This window comes from Alexandromys fortis, unplaced genomic scaffold, assembly GCF_014885135.2.
Source record: "Alexandromys fortis isolate MF-2015 unplaced genomic scaffold, M_Fortis_MF-2015_v1.1 scaffold_155, whole genome shotgun sequence".
NCBI lineage: Eukaryota > Metazoa > Chordata > Mammalia > Rodentia > Cricetidae > Alexandromys > Alexandromys fortis.
The window spans coordinates 366,891-382,899 of NW_026068052.1; the positions used below are offsets into that span (position 1 = coordinate 366,891).

At 50.0% G+C, this 16,009-nt stretch overlaps 2 protein-coding genes across 8 annotated transcripts in view; one reads left to right on the forward strand and one right to left on the reverse strand.

The window, feature by feature from the left end:
* Nono (non-POU domain containing octamer binding) overlaps window positions 1-6,260 on the reverse strand; it is a 30,284-nt gene extending 24,024 nt beyond the window's left edge. Inside the window, exon 1 of the mRNA XM_050119614.1 lies at window positions 6,235-6,260. Coding sequence (XP_049975571.1) covers window positions 6,235-6,245 — 11 coding nt within the window. The 5' untranslated portion in view covers window positions 6,246-6,260. The remainder of the gene's footprint in view (window positions 1-6,234) is intronic.
* Zmym3 (zinc finger MYM-type containing 3) overlaps window positions 6,229-16,009 on the forward strand; it is a 17,019-nt gene continuing 7,238 nt past the window's right edge. Inside the window, exons 1-18 of one of the 7 annotated variants that reach the window (XM_050119608.1) lie at window positions 6,560-6,581; window positions 7,963-8,651; window positions 9,541-9,584; window positions 9,882-9,954; window positions 10,401-10,695; window positions 10,924-11,101; window positions 11,460-11,678; window positions 11,971-12,121; window positions 12,331-12,446; window positions 12,614-12,700; window positions 12,814-12,964; window positions 13,201-13,373; window positions 13,552-13,717; window positions 14,413-14,510; window positions 14,593-14,752; window positions 14,971-15,083; window positions 15,238-15,412; window positions 15,593-15,739. In XM_050119608.1, the coding sequence (XP_049975565.1) occupies window positions 7,976-8,651; window positions 9,541-9,584; window positions 9,882-9,954; window positions 10,401-10,695; window positions 10,924-11,101; window positions 11,460-11,678; window positions 11,971-12,121; window positions 12,331-12,446; window positions 12,614-12,700; window positions 12,814-12,964; window positions 13,201-13,373; window positions 13,552-13,717; window positions 14,413-14,510; window positions 14,593-14,752; window positions 14,971-15,083; window positions 15,238-15,412; window positions 15,593-15,739 (3,022 nt within the window). In that variant the 5' untranslated portion in view covers window positions 6,560-6,581; window positions 7,963-7,975. Of the gene's footprint in view, window positions 6,354-6,559; window positions 6,582-7,050; window positions 7,218-7,962; window positions 8,652-9,540; window positions 9,585-9,881; window positions 9,955-10,400; window positions 10,696-10,923; window positions 11,102-11,459; window positions 11,941-11,970; window positions 12,122-12,330; window positions 12,447-12,613; window positions 12,701-12,813; window positions 12,965-13,200; window positions 13,374-13,551; window positions 13,718-14,412; window positions 14,511-14,592; window positions 14,753-14,970; window positions 15,084-15,237; window positions 15,413-15,592; window positions 15,740-16,009 lie in introns of those variants that run through there. The other 6 variants (XR_007588260.1, XM_050119607.1, XM_050119609.1 and 3 more) reach the window with 6 other exon arrangements.

The following is a 16,009-nucleotide window of genomic DNA, read 5'->3' on the forward strand; positions in this document are numbered from 1 at the left end:
TTTCTTTCTGGAGAGTAGGGGTAAGGCTTGGCCTGCACCACCACATCCAATTTCTAGTTCATTTTAATGAAGTTATTTTTAGCCCCATATTGCTAGTATATCATTCCATACACCTATAATCCCAGAACTAGAGATGCTAAGGCAGTAGGATGGAGAGTTTGAGACCATGGTTGTCAAGGTGACTCAGTGAGTCAAGGGGTCTGCTGTCAAGCCTTTTAACCTGAGTTTGATCCCTAGAACTGAGAAAGAAATGAGAACAGATTCCCACAGGTTGTCCTCTATCCACAGTGGCACATGAATGTCCCCCACATACACACAAATTAATATTGCAAATGGAGACATAGCTCAATGGGTAAGACATAGCACTGATTGTTCTTGAAGAGGACCTGGATTTGAGTCCCAGCACTCAGTTATGGTTCACAACCACCTACAACTCCAGTTTCAAGGGTATATGGTGCCCCCTTATGGTCTCTGCAGGTACTGCATGAAGGTAGCACTCTACAGGCAACTGATGAGTTTGAGGCCACCTGATTTACAGAGTGAGTTCCAGGACAGCCAGAGCGACACTGAGAAACCCTGTCTCAAAAAATCAAAACAGGGGGCTGGAGAGATGGCTCAGAGGTTAAGAGCACTGCCTGCTCTTCCAAAGGTCCTGAGTTCGATTCCCGGAAACCACATGGTGGCTCACAACCATCTGTAATGAGGTTTGGTGCCCTCTTCTGGCCTGCAGGCATACATGCAGACAGAATATTGTATACATAAAAAATCAAAACAGTAAAAACAAACAGTATATAAACAAATAAATAAATGCCCTAGCTCAACACACACACACACTTATACACAATTATACATCAATAAACATAATTAAAAATAACCGGGTTATTGTGGTATAAGCCTTTATCCTAGCCCTTGAAAAGCAGAGGCAGGAGGATCTCTGTGTTTGAGGCCAATCTGGTCTGCATAACAAGTTCCAGGCCAACTAGAACTACATAGTGAGAAATGTCCCAACAACAACAAGAGCCTCTGGTAACTCATGGCAGAGCAAGTACTTCCCAGGTAAAAAGTCTCTAGGTTTGATACCCAGTGTCAAAAGTGCAAATAGGCCGAGCAGTGGTGGTGCACGCCTTTAATCCCAGCACTCAGGAGGCAGAGGCAGGTGGATCTCTGTGAGTTTGAGGCCAGCCTGGTCTACAAGAGCTAGTTCCAGGACAGGCTCCACAACCACAGAGAAACCCTGTCTTGAAAAACAAAACAAAACAAAACAAAACAAAAAAAAAGAATTACCATATTCTTTGTAGCTTTTTACTTTTGTGTGGGCAAGCATGGTATGGGTGTGGAGATCAAAGGACAATTGTCTGAAGTCAATTTTCTCCTACCATATGAGTTCCAGGGATCAAATTTAGGTCATCAGGGTTGGCAGCACGTACCTTTACTTGCTGAGTCATATTGCTGGCTCTGTTTGTTTGTTTTTGTTTTAAGATTTATTTATTTATTGTGTATATAGTGTTCTGCCTGCATATATGCCTGCAGACTAGAAGAGGGCACCAAATCTCATTTAGATGGTTGTGAGCACCATGTGGGTGCTGGGAATTGGACTCAGGACCTCTAGAAGAGCAGCAAGTGCTCTTAACTTCTGGGCCATCTCTCCAACCCTTGTTTTTTTCTGGGCCATCTCTCCAAAGCTTGTTTTTTTAAGGTTTTTATTTATTTATTTATTATGTATATACAGTGTTCTGTCTGCCTGTCTGCCTGAAGGCCAGAAGAGGGCAGCAGATCCCATTACAGAGGGGTGTGAGCCACCATGTGGTTGCTGGGAATTGAACTCAGGACCTCTGGAAGAGCAGCCAGTGCTCTTAACCTCTAAGCCATCTCTCCAGCCCCTGGTTTGTTTTGTTTTCTTTGTTTGTTTGTTTGTTTGTTTTCAAGATGGGGTCTCTCTGTGAAGCCTTGGCTGGCTTCAAACTCATTCTGTAGACCAGACTGGCCTCAAACTTGAGATTCACCTGTCTCTGCCTTCTAAATACTGAGATTAAAGCTGTGTGCCACCTCGCTGTTTTTTTTTCTTTTGAGACAGGGGTTCTCTCTGTAGCCCTGACTATACGGGAACTTATTATGGAGACCAGGGTGGCCTCAAACCTGGAGATCGACCTGCCTCTGCCTCCCAAGTGCTGGCATTAAAGGCACACACCACCACCATCTGGCTCACTTATTCCTTCCTTCCTACTTTCCTTCCTTCCTTCCTCCCTCCCTCCCTCCCTTCCTTCTTTCCTTCCTTTCCTTTCCTTTTTTCTAAGATAAGGTTTCTCTGTGTAACATTCCTGACTTTCCTGAAAACTCACTTTGTAGACCTGGTTGACCTCAAACTCACTGAGATCCACCTGCCTCTACCTCCTGAGTGCTGGGATTAAAGACACATGCCACCACTGCCCGGCTCTCTTTCTTAAAGCTTTCTGTGCTTTCCAAAATCTTTAGAGTGAAGGAGTGAACATTTATAGATTAGATAGATAGATAGATAGATAGATAGATAGATAGATAGATAGATAGATAATAGATAGATAGATAGGTGAGATGTGGTTTTATTTATTTATTGCAGCACTGAGAAGATTGTGTGTGTGTGTGTGTGTGTGTGTGTGTGTGTGTGTGTGTGTGTGCTTTTGTGGCTTATGAGGCAGTATCTCTACATAGTTATGGATGTCATGGAACTCACTTTCGACCAAGCTGGCCTGGAACTCAGGGATTTGCCTGCCTCTTCCTCCATGTGCTATGAGTATCATGAGCTACAACTCCTAGCAGAGTGCAAGGCAAGTGCTCTACAATTCTATCCCCAAGTCCTCTTTTTATCTTTTATTCTGAAAGCTGGGCGGTGGTGGCGCACGCCTTTAATCCCAGCACTCAAGAGGCAGAGACAGGTGGATCTCTGTGAGTTCGAGGCCAACCTGATCTACAAGAGCTAGTTCCAGGACAGACACCAAAGCTACAGAGAAACCTTGTCTCAAAAAACAAAAAACAAACAAACAAAAAAACCCGTGTATATCTTTCATTCTGAACCAGTACCCATCTCTTTGAGAAAGGATATCACTTTGTAGCCCAGACAGATCTGGTACTCAGTATGTAGACTATACAGGTCTTGAACCCACAGAGATCTACCTTTACCCCCAACCCAAGTGCTGGGATTCAAGGCATGTACCACCAGCCTTGAATTTTACTTTGTAGCCCAGACCAGCCTGTCTCAATCTCCTGAGTAGCCTAGTTTATCATCTGCACTAAGAGGCCTGGCTGAGAAATGCTGGGTTTTTTTTGTTTGTTTTGTTTTGAGACAGGGTTTCTCTGTAGCTTTGGAGCCTGTCCTGGAACTAGCTCTATAGACCAGGCTGGCCTTGAACTCACAGAGATCCGCAGCTGGGATTAAAAGCAAGCACCACCACTACCAGGTCTGAGAAATGCTCTTAATAGGTAATAGGTTGACCTTGAACACAGTTGTCTCCTATTAGCCTCCTGAGTACTGAAGTTACAGACCTGTGTTTCCATGTCTGACCTATTTATACCTATGCAATCAGAAAAATATATAAAACGAAGAGGGTGCCATTCAGTTATATAGCACTTAGAGTGTGTAAGCCTTGGGTTTAAGTCCCAGCACTGTAAAAACTGAAATAAAATCTTCATGCTGGGGGGCTGGAGAGATGGCTCAGAGGTTAAGAGCACTGGCTGCTTTTCCAGAGGTCCTGAGTTCAATTCCCGGCAACCACACGGTGGCTCACAACCATCTGTAATGAGATCTGATGCCCTCTTCTGGTGTGCAGGAAAACATCCTATATATAACCAATAAATAAATCTTTTTTAAAAAAATCTTCATGCTGTGTGGTGGTGGCACACGCCTAATTTAATCCCAGCACTTGAGAGGCAGAGGTAGGAGGATCTCTGTGAGTTGAAGAACTACAAGAGCTAGTTCCAGGACAGGCTCCTAAGCTACAGAAAAACCCTGTCTTGAAAAACCAAAACAAAACAAAAAGAAACAAATAACAACAACAAAAAACCTTCTGGGCTAGGGCTGTAACTCAGCTGAGGTGGAAATTGAGGTCAAATATCTGCCTAGTATTCACAAAACTCTGGGATTGACCCCCAGCATAGCATAAAACAGGCATTGTGACACACATGTAATCCTAGGTAGAGACAAGAAGATCAAAAGTTAAAAGTCATCTTTGGATACAAACGGAGTTCTAGGCCAGCTTGAGTTACATAGCAAATTCAAAAACTACCAGACTAGGGCAATAAGACCCTTACCCAAAGCAGAAAACAAAACAAAACAAACAAAAACAAAATCTCACTCAAAACCAAAGATTTGCGGGGAGGGGGCTAGAGTTTTAGTTTCATAGTAAAATTTACAGAACACAGCTTTCTTGTATAGCTGGTGTCCCTGCACACACGGCCTTTCCAACTGTCAACATCCAGGGCAAGACAGATACATTTGTTGCAATCCATCAATAGACAGGGATGCCTATCAGCACTAGCCAAAGTCCATGGTTTACATTAGCACTTACTCTTAGTATTTTACATTACAGTTGAATAACGGATGTTGACCTGTATGTACCATTAGAACATCACGTGGAGTGATGGTAGTTGTAGAACCCCGTGTTCCTTGTCATTAGTTTTCAAAAATGTATCGATTTTGTGAGCCTGTGTGTGTGTGTGTGTGCATATGTGCTATTATCTGGTCCCGTAGGCTTGGCAGCAAGAGCCTTTGCCCGCTAAGCCATCTCACGACCACCCCAGTTGTCCTGTAGTAGGACTGCAGTTTCAGGCTGGCTTCAAACTGCATGGAATCCTCCTGCCTCAGGTTCCCTGTGTGTGCTACCACACCCAGGTTTTGTTTTTTTTGTTTTGTTTTGGTTTTTGGTTTGTTTGGTTTTGGTTTTTCGAGACAGGGTTTCTCTGTGGCTTTGGAACCTGTCCTGGCACTAGCTCTGTAGACCAGGCTGGTCTCGAACTCACAGAGATCCACCTGCCTCTGCCTCCCGAGTGCTGGGATTAAAGGCGTGCGCCACCATCGCCTGGCTGGAACTAGCTCTTGTAGACCAGGCTGGCCTTAAACTTACAGAGATCCCCTTGCCCTGCCTCCTGAGTGCTGGGATTAAAGGCATGCACCACCACTGCCCTGTCAGGCTTTGTTTTTGTTTTGAGACAGGGTCTCACTGTGTAGCCCAAGGCATTCTCAAGTTCATAATCCTCCTGACAGCCTCCTAAATCCTGGAATCCCAGACCACTATGGCAGATGAGAACTCACCCCTCCCTCTCAGATAGTTTGACAATTAGTGATGAAGCATTCTACCACCACAGTAGCCGAGGAGCCAGGCCCACCGGTGTTGAGGGGGGCAGACAAAAAGGAACTGGGTGGCCCAACAGAAAATACAAAGGCAGTACAAAGAGAAATAAGCAGAAAGTGGGAGACAGGTGCACAGGCTACTGATTAAGATAAAGCTGGGTTTAGGCAACCTACACTGAAAAAAATTACATTTATCTCCGATAGAGGAGAGAGTAAAGACAATCTCAAGTCTGATAAGGGAAGCTAGGAAAAACAAGGTTTCTGTGAAAACGTGGGTAAAGCTCCCAGAGACTAGGCTTGGGAAGGCTTTATGTGGGAAGGAGGAAAGGCCAGAGGCAGGCTAGAGGGGCAACGGGCAACACTGGACTCTTTTCTCGGCCGAGTTTCTAATATATTTAAGCTAGTCAGTGCTGTGCAGCCCTTAGGAACTATCGTGGGACTGGGGGAGAGGGGTTTCAGGCCCTAGCATGAGGCCTGAAAATGAACACTGGCACTTACTCTTTTCTAAATCAGTAGACCTAAGGTAAGTGGTCCCTACCCCTACCCTTCCTCTCGCCCTAGCCATAGCCACGCCCACCATCAAGTAAGATCCCAGGAGCCCGTGTTTGCCTGAGTGCTTCAGAGGCAGAGATGGGGAGACAGTGAGGAACAGGGACAGACAAGAACCGAAAAAGAGGGTAGAGGGAAGGAAGGACAGTGTGCGTCGGTGTGTGTGTGTGTGTCCGTGTGTGTGCGTGTGAGCGCGCACGCGTGAGCTCGCGAGCGTGGGGGGCGCGCACGCGTGAGCGCGCGAGCGTGTGTGTGTGTGTGTGTGTGTGTGTGTTGGGGGGGTGGAAGCTTCTGGTGAGGAAAACTATTCAAGAGATAATTCAAGCTCCTACAGTAAGATTCAGTGAAATGATCCCAGAACTTACCCAAAGGCCATGGAGGGAAAAAGGGGTGTAGCCTTGCAGAACCTGCTTTGGGGGTCATCAGGCAGTAACCGTTACTGCATAGGCGTTGTCAAGAAGCCAGAGCCATTTAACTGGCAAGGGTGGTTGGAAGCAAGCTTAAGACACCCCATAACTACGACTCTTAGACAGGTTGGAGGGGGGCTGAGGCTTGCAGACAAGGGGAGGAGGGGCACTTGAGGGTTGGGTCTTTGCCCCCCCCCCCACATTCTCTGCTGTCACTCACTACCCCAACAGTCGCCCGGGGGGCGGGCCCGGAGAGGTGGGGATGGGGGAGGGTAATCTTGGCAAGCGTCTGCGGCATGGCGTAGGTAGGGACTGCTGAGGGGGGGGATGCGGAGGGGGCGTTGAACACGAGTGGGAAGCGAAGAGGGACACGGAGAGGGGGAGGGGACCAGGAACCATTTGAATGAGAGGAGGGGATCACGGGTACAGTGGGGTCTGGAGGTAGGGCGGGCACGGGTGTGACGGGGCCAGACTCTTGAGCCAGGTAAGGAAAGCAGGTGCGTAGATCTGGGTTTTTCCTCCGTTTTTGTGTCTTTAGTGTACTAGGCCCTTCGGTAGAAAGGGGGCGCCGCCTTCCCCAGGGGCGGGCTTCAAAGCTCCAGAGGCTATCTTTCCCTCAACTAACGGGGCCGGGCGGGGGCTCAGACTCCATCCCCAGTGACTATACTCCAGTCCGCAATTTCCAGGCGGCCACTGGGCTGGGAGTCTCGCGCCGGGGGCCGGCGCTGTCTCGCGAGCCCCCTCCTCCAGCCAGCCAATGGGATTGGTTGCTGGCACCGCCCGCCTGCCTGGTGCAGAGCGCTCAGCGCTGCAAGCGGCGCTGCCATTTAAAGGGGCCGCGACCCCTGTCCCGGCTGCTAGGGAGGGAGGTGGAGAAGGAGTGCGGGGCCGTCGCTGTCTGCAGTTCTAGGCTTGTAGCCGTTACTCTAACCCTGCCTCAGGTAGGGGTCGGGACTGATCAAGCCGAACCGAACCTGCAAGCGGGATCTCGCAGTAGCCGGGAGGGGGGTCTAAGGAGAAATCGTAGCTCCAAAATGTCTTCCTGTAAATGCCTGAGGTGGGGGGTGGGCAACAGGAGAAGGGAAAGACTCGGGGAGCAGTAGGGAAGGGGGACGGGGCTGAGGAAGTGGTCCACCCTGAAAGGTAACCGAACGGGGGAATGGTTAGGAAGGGCAGTTTGTGGGGGCGGGGAAGGGCTGATGGAGGACGGGGCTCTGCGGGGAGGGGCAGCGGGGCTGGACAGGATGGGTAGAGACTGGAAACCTGGGGGGCTCTTGGAGAGTAAGGGGGGCTGGGGGGGCTGAGATCGCTGGAGCGGGAAAGGCTTCTGGCTGCGGCGGCCAGAAGAGACTCTGAGGGGGCGTTCAGCCTGAGGTGGGGGGTGTGTGAGAGGTAGGGAGGAAGGAGCTACGAGTCTCAGCGGGGGTGTCGGGCGGGTTAGAGACCAACTGCCTGGCGAGTGTGGGCACCCGGCCAGGGCGGGGAACGCCACTCCCCGCAGAGGGCGCTGTATGGGGGGGGGGAGTGGACATTGGGACTGAAGCCTGTGGAAATGCCCATCGGTTGTTGGGGCGAGGGGGGGGGCGGCAGCTAATGAGAAATCCAAGTGCATGATGGGGTGTGTCTCAGCCTACATAAGAAATTCAGGCTAAGACCACCTCTATTGCCCCCTCTTCCGATCTGCAGCCCATACCCAGCCATGGATCCCAGTGATTTCCCCAGTCCATTTGACCCATTGACCCTGCCAGAGAAGCCCCTGGCTGGAGACCTTCCAGTAGACATTGAATTTGGAGAGGATCTGCTGGAATCTCAGACTGCTCCCACTCGAGGATGGGCCCCCCCAGGTCCGTCTCCATCCTCTGGAGCCCTGGACCTGCTTGATACCCCTTCTGGCCTGGAAAAAGACCCTGGAGTAGTCCTGGATGGAGCCACTGAGCTACTGGGGCTGGGGGGGCTGCTTTATAAAGCCCCCTCTCCCCCAGAGGTGGACCATGATCCTGAGGGGACCCTTGCATGGGATTCGGGGGAGCAGACCCTAGAGCCTGGACCAGGGTGCCAGACCCCTGAGGTGATGCCACCTGATCCAGGAGCTGGGGCTAGTCCCCCTTTACCTGAGGGGCTACTAGAACCTTTGGCTCCGGATTCTCCAATAATCCTGGAGTCTCCTCATATTGAAGAGGAGGAGATACCCCCCATAGCTACAAGGAGAAGGGGCTCCCCTGGGCAGGAGGAGGAGGAGGAGCATACCCAAGGGCAGCCACAGAGCCTAAATGCAGCCCCTAGCCCTTCAGTGGGAGAGACTCTGGGGGATGGCTTCAACAGTTCTCAGAGCAAACCTGGGGTCTCTATCCCTGCTACACATCCTTCTTTGCCAGGTAGGTTGCCTAATCATTTGGAGGGGGCTGGGGAAAGGGTGGTGGTAAGGAGGGCTGGCTATGTGCTTTGAGAACTGAAGGAGGGGGGCAGGAGGGGAGAAAGATTAGAGTAGGGATCCGTGTGGGGAAGGAGTTGGGGTTTTGGAAGGAAGAGTGGGGTGTGGTGAAGATTATGGAAAATAGAGGTGGGAGGAGTGGGGGGGGGCTGCGCAGGATGAATGGGGTAGTATGAGGGGCTGAATTTGATGGCATAGGTTCCCTTTATCACATCCCAGTGGGCTTTCAGTCCCAGGGTCCTTCCTTCAGAATTTGAAGAAAAATAGCAGGCTTCTAGGCGCTAAAATTTTTCCAGCTGTTTGGTTCTAAAAGGGAGTGGAGTTTCTGGGTTTGGTGAATGGTAACTCCTCTCCGAAGTCCCTAAGAGCATACTGATTTCAGGGGGATGGTAGAGAGGCAGGATCTAGGATGCATCTCTGGTAGGGGAGGGGCCATCTAGACCTGAGACTCTAGTTTCTCCCTTAATCTACCTAGTGATATCCCTCCTAGGCTGTGATAAGGGTCTGCAGATATATAATCTTAAATACCACCAAAGCCCAGAGGAATCTACCCATAACATTTGTTTTTGTTGGTACAATATAAATTCTTCACGACCAGTGGGACAGAAATGAGTGGGAGGGTAGGATAATGCATTTATTTAACGGAGAAGAGCCGCACACATACCTTCCCCACTTCCGCCCTAGTACCGAGTCCGAGGTAACCCTGGAAGGGTTAGAAGCCAGATGCTTGAGTTTTCCCTTTCAGTTTTGAGTAAATTCTTCCCCAGGAGGGGAGGTGGGGTTTGGGCCTGGGCGGGCTCAAGATTTAGGTTACTTTCTTGCTTCCTTTGCAGGAGATGGTCTGACTGGGAAGGAGATTGAGAAGCCGCCTGAGAGGGTGAGGGGGAGGGAATCGGAAAGAGTCTGGGTCCCCCATAGCCCTGAGAAGGACAGACGCTTCATTTTCTTTCCTAGATGGTGGGGGGGGGATGCTGTCAGGAGATTCAGAGAAGGGAGGAGCTCTTGTGTCTACTGATTCTTAAGAATGAAGTCCAGCTCCCATTTCCCCTTTCTCTTCAGGGATGGGCCAAGGGTCCCAACCCTGACACCCCACCTTCCATCTCCTATTCCTTCCCCAACCTTGGGCTCCAGTTAGCGGTTAGCTTCAGCTTTCCTCCCTGCCCCTCTTTCCAAGGTGCAGAAGAGAAGCGAGCGCGTTAGAAGAGCAGAACCTCCAAAGCCTGAGGTTGTGGATTCCACTGAGAGCAGTAAGTAGGATTTGAGGAAGTGTGTCCTGGGAATTCCTGGTGTAGAGAAGAGCTGAAGGTGGGATTATGACAGGGCACGGATCTTCTGGCTCCTGTAGTTCCTCTCTGCAGAAAGAGAAGTGCCTGTCTCTGCTGTGGGTTGGCATGGGAACCAAGAGGTAGTGGGGGAAAATTGAAAACAAGAACAATAAGAATAGAAAGTTTTACGTTTCAACTATACTGTCCCTGTCCATAGACTTCTTTCTTGGAAGCCCCCTCCTGAATATTGTATAATAAGCATGAGTAGCTTAAGATACCAATGTAAAGGGAGAGGAAGTATAACAGCCAGAACAAGAGGAGTCCCAGAGATCCCAGGATCAGTTTTGAACTTACTATTAGTCTGGTCATCTAATGGCTGGAGAATCTGTTCTGGCGGTCTTTTCTCACTGCCCCGCCTACTCCCACAGTTCCAGTGTCAGATGAGGATTCTGATGCCATGGTAGATGACCCCAATGATGAGGACTTTGTGCCATTCCGGCCCCGGCGCTCTCCTCGCATGTCCCTGCGCTCAAGTATGGCACAAAGGGCTGGGCGCTCTTCAATGGGCACCAAGATGTCTTGTGCACATTGCCGGACACCACTGCAGAAGGGGCAGACGGCCTATCAGCGCAAGGGGCTGCCTCAGCTCTTCTGTTCTTCATCTTGTCTCACTACTTTCTCCAAGAAGCCTTTGGGCAGAAAGACCTGTACCTTCTGCAAGAAGTGCGTGGAGATCCTAGGGTGGGAGGGGGCAGGGACCAGGGGTGGGAGTTCTGGGTAAGAGAGATTGTGTTGGCAAAACCAAGCAGGATGGAGATGATAGGGTTAATTTAGGGAAGTGGTTAGAGTATTTGATTCTATGGTCCTCAATCCACATCCTAGGGAGTACAGGGGTTACTGCTGGGATAAGAGGGTGGTCCTGGGAATGCTCAAACCTGTTCCCACCTCCAGGGAGATCTGGAACACCAAGGACTCAGTTGTGGTACAGACTGGTTCAGGAGGCTCCTTCCAGGAATTCTGCACATCTGTCTGTCTGTCTCTGTATGAGGCCCAGCAGCAGCGTCCAATCCCCCAATCTGGGGATCCTGCCGATGCCACTCGCTGCAGCATATGCCAGAAGACTGGAGAGGTGAGGCTGCTCACCACAGGCCAATTGACAGAGCCTGCTGGCTCTGACCTGCCCCCCTGGTTCCGGAGCTGCAGGGGCCAAGCCCCGGGGGGGTGGGAAGGGATTTGGGTGGAAAAAGGTAGCCATTCTGAGGGAGCAAATTCAAGGATAGAGCTTCTCCAGGATGTATGCAGCTGACCTTCCTTACCTCCCAGGATCTCGCCATCAAGTCTACAGCCTGACGCACAGGTTGGGGGGTCCTAGGCCCACTGTCTGCTGTGAAGGTCTAGGGTGAGGTGGGAGTTCTGTCCTTGCATTGATTGGGGTGGGCGGTGGTGGCCTGGCCTCAGCTCAGGGTGTGTATATGTATGTGTGGCAGGTCCTACATGAGGTCAGCAATGGCAGTGTGGTGCATCGACTCTGCAGCGATTCTTGCTTCTCCAAATTCCGAGCCAACAAGGGACTGAAAACCAACTGTTGTGACCAGTGTGGGGCTTACATCTACGCCAGGCCTGGGAGCCTTGGCCCAGAGCTCCTCTTCCACGATGGTCAACAAAAGCGGTTTTGCAACACAACGTGCTTGGGGGCGTACAAGAAGGTGGGGCCGAGGGAGTAGTGCATTAGAGGGCTTTGGAAGGGGGTGTGGTTCTTGGGTGATAAATAAAGGTGCCTGAAGGGTCGAGGGCTGGGAAAAATAAAACAAATAAAGGGGGTTTCAATTGTATCTGTTATGTTTTATTTTTGAAGCTGGCTGGTGGACACACAGGTCTTTGTTATATCATCATCTATACTTTTTTTTGTATGCCTGAAAAATTTCATGTTTAAAAAATTTTAAAAATAAAAGTGAAGGGACAAATCCAGCCTCAGCCTCTCCTTCCCCATCCTCACAGAAAAACACACGTGTGTACCCCTGTGTCTGGTGCAAGACCCTGTGTAAGAACTTTGAGATGCTATCACATGTGGATCGTAATGGCAAGACCAGCTTGTTCTGTTCCCTGTGCTGTACCACTTCTTACAAAGTGAAGCAGGCAGGGCTCACTGGTAGGTGCAAAGCCCTCTTCTCTGAGATCCCTGCTGGCCTTCCTTCTACTTCCCACATTCCCCTCTTCTAGAGTAATTTCTGCTGCCCAACCTCAGCCCCAACCACATCTTCCCGTGGATTTTCTATTCCACCTCTGCCCTGCCTTACACCTTCTATGTGCTCTCTCTTCCTCTTTCTCTTTCTTTCCCTCTTTCTTTCTATGCCCCAGGCCCTCCCCGACCCTGCAGCTTCTGCCGCCGCAGCCTCTCTGACCCTTGTTACTACAACAAAGTTGATCGCACAGTCTACCAATTCTGCAGCCCCAGCTGCTGGACCAAGTTCCAGGTACTCCAGACCCTGGACCAGGGGATACAGGGTGTGGCCACAGGGAAAGGGTAGGAGAACTGGGGTAGGTAGGTCTGGGTAGGGCAAAGAGAAAGCCTGACCTCCAGTCCCTTCCAGCACTGCACACATCTTGTCCCCCACCCCTTATTTGTCTTCCTTCCCTCCAGCGTACTAGCCCTGAGGGGGGCATTCACCTGAGCTGTCACTACTGCCATAGCCTCTTCAGTGGCAAGCCTGAGGTCTTGGAGTGGCAGGTAAGATCCCCCCACCCACATCTTGCCACGTGTTTGAAGAAGTCTTTTCGAGCTGTGCCTTTCAGGTGCAGATGTCCTAGCTGTATCCTTCCTGTCCTGTGTTTCCATCTCAGGACCAGGTCTTCCAGTTCTGCTGCCGTGATTGCTGTGAGGACTTCAAGCGGCTTCGGGGTGTGGTGTCCCAGTGTGAGCACTGCCGGCAGGAGAAACTCCTGCATGAGAAACTTCGGTTCAGTGGGGTGGAGAAAAGCTTCTGCAGTGAAGGTAAGGAAGTGAGGTAGGGACTGAGGCCCTGTCTCTTGTGACCAGGGAGGATAGCAGAGAAAGAAGCAAGGCTTAGAAAGCAGTGTGTAAGGTAGGGCCTTGTCAGAACGCTCCACTCCACTTACGCTAAGGCTTTAGGCGGACAAGGTTTCAGATGCGGCACTTTGAAAAGACTGGGTCTTATACCTGTGAATAACTCTGTCTCCAGGCTCTCTTTCCTGTTCTCCCCTTTCTAGGCTGTGTGCTACTATACAAACAAGACTTCACTAAGAAACTGGGCTTATGCTGTATCACTTGTACTTACTGCTCCCAAACCTGCCAGCGTGGAGTTGCTGAGCAACTGGATGGCAGCACCTGGGACTTTTGCAGCGAGGACTGTAAGACCAAGTACCTGTTATGGTACTGCAAGGTAAGGAGAGTCAGCATGTCAGAAAGAAGGCGACAGGGGCATGAACTGTTGTACTGGTACCAGCACCAGATCTCCAGTCTCTAGGGTGCTCTCCAAAGAGAAAACATGGCTTATCATAGAAGAGAGGGCCCGGCATATTTCTAAGAGGCAGGTCTGACCATTCTGTCAATGCCCTCAGGCTGCCCGGTGCCATGCCTGTAAGCGCCAGGGGAAGCTGCTGGAAACCATCCACTGGCGTGGACAAATCCGTCATTTCTGCAACCAACAGTGTCTGCTGCGCTTCTACAGCCAGCAGAACCAACCCAACTTGGATACCCAGAGTGGGCCAGAAAGCCTCCTGAACAGTGAGTCTGGGACAGTGGGACTTTTTTAGAACTGGCCTAGGCTCTTTCAATGTCAGGTCAAGCCCCTTCTTCCTCTTCCTTGCATTTGCCTGTTCCCTGGCCAGAGTACCACTACCATGCTCTTTTATCTTTTGGACTCTTTGGGTATTCTTCTTTAAATTCTGGAGTGAGTGCTGGTTCTCTGCAAGGATGTGTAGTTGAAGGTGTACTCAGGTAGGGTAGGACTTGTGGTGGTTATGGTTAGTTTTCAGAGAAAGGGAAGTATCAGCAGAAGCTTTACCTTCAATGACACTGAAAACTGGTACCATTTCTAGAACATTAGCCTGGTGCTTCAGTCACTAGGAATGTTTCCTTCTTCTTGGTAGCTAGAAGCAAAGAATCTTCTTGGCTACTGTTTCTGAAGCCCAGAGAAGACCAGACTTGGGTAGGAAGGAAGAAAAATCCTAGACTTTTTATTTCTAGAGAATGCTCTTTCATAAAGCTCTCCTTGAAAAATGGTGTGGGAATGCCGGGCGATGGTGGCGCATGCCTTTAATCGGGAAGCAGAGGCAGGCGGATCTCTGTGAGTTCGAGACCAGCCTGGTCTACAGAGCTAGTGCCAGGACAGGTTCCAAAGCCACAGAGAAACCCTGTCTCGAAAAACAAAAACAAAAATAGTGCGGAAAATAAGAGCATTTCCTTGTTTGATTCTACAGGTCAGTCTTCTGAGTCAAAGCCCCAGACACCCTCTCAAACCAAAGTGGAAAACAACAACACAGTGAGGATCCCAGAGGAAAATGGGAATTTGGGCAAGGTCAGAACAAAAATCAAGAGGGAGGACTGTTTCAGAGGAGGGTACTGTAATTGGCAGAACTTATATTCCTTTGATGCTACAGATTCCTGTGAAGACTCGATCAGTTCCAAGTGTGCCCACTCCTTCACTCCCACCACCCCCAGCAACACCCCGTAAAAACAAAGCTGCCATGTGTAAGCCGCTGATGCAGAACCGGGGAGTCTCCTGTAAGATGGAAATGAAGTCCAAAGGAAGTCAAACAGGTGAGTGCCATGATACCTCCATTCCATGGACAGTGTTTCTAAGTTGTCAGCTTCCAGCTTCATGTCCAGGAACCTAGGTAGCGCTCTCTTTGTTTAAGGCAGTTTTGTGACATTGAACACATGTTTAGAGTTTTGAGGGATGACAGATGAGTATCAGGTCCTAGATAAGATATCACCAATCTAGAAGGGGGTGCTGAAAAGAGTTTTCTTCTCTGCAGAAGAGTGGAAGCCACAGGTGATCGTGTTGCCCATCCCAGTGCCCATATTTGTGCCAGTGCCTATGCATCTATACTGCCAGAAAGTCCCGGTGCCTTTCTCAATGCCTATCCCGGTAAGTGGACTTGCCCTTCCTGACCAGTCCTCCTTTATCCTGACCAGTTGTTCTTTATCTAGGATTCAGGCCCACTCTCTCTGCTTTTCTCATAAGTTGGTACCCTTATCCACTGGTGTGATTCTTGACATTTTATTGGGATTTGTGTCTCTAGGTTCCTGTGCCCATGTTCTTGCCCACTACCTTGGAGAGCACAGAGAAGATTGTGGAGACCATTGAGGAGCTGAAGGTGAAGATCCCTTCCAACCCTTTGGAGGCTGACATCCTGGCCATGGCGGAAATGATTGCAGAGGCTGAAGAGTTAGACAAGGCCTCTTCTGATCTTTGTGGTATGCAATAGATAGCATGATGGCGGAAACAGTGCTACCAGTCTGCCTGCCTATAAGGGTGGGAGGTGTGGTCTTGGTGCTAAGTGGGATGGGAAGGGATGGCTGTGACCAGCCCCAGAAGCCTGTTGTGGGTGTTGGACAAGAGACTACAGTGACTGAGTTGACTTCTTTGCCTCTCAGATCTTGTGAGCAACCAGAGTGCAGAGGGACTTCTGGAAGACTGTGACCTGTTTGGCACAGCTCGAGATGATGTCCTGGCCATGGCTGTTAAGATGGCTAATGTCTTAGATGAGCCTGGGCAAGACTTGGAGGCAGATTTCCCCAAGAGTAAGTAGGATTTAAGGCATGCCCACTGAATATCATAGCATTGTGCTATTAGGAAAGGAGTGTTTCTTGTGATCCTGAGCATGACTCTAAAGAATGTTTATTAAGACAGGACAGGGGAGCCGGGCGGTGGTGGCGCACACCTTTAATCTCAGCACTTGGGAGGCAGAGGCAGGTGGATCTCTGTGAGTTTGAGACCAGCCTGGTCTACAAGAGCTAGTTCCAGGACAGGCTCCAAAACCACAGAGAAACCCTGTCTCAAAAAACCAAAAA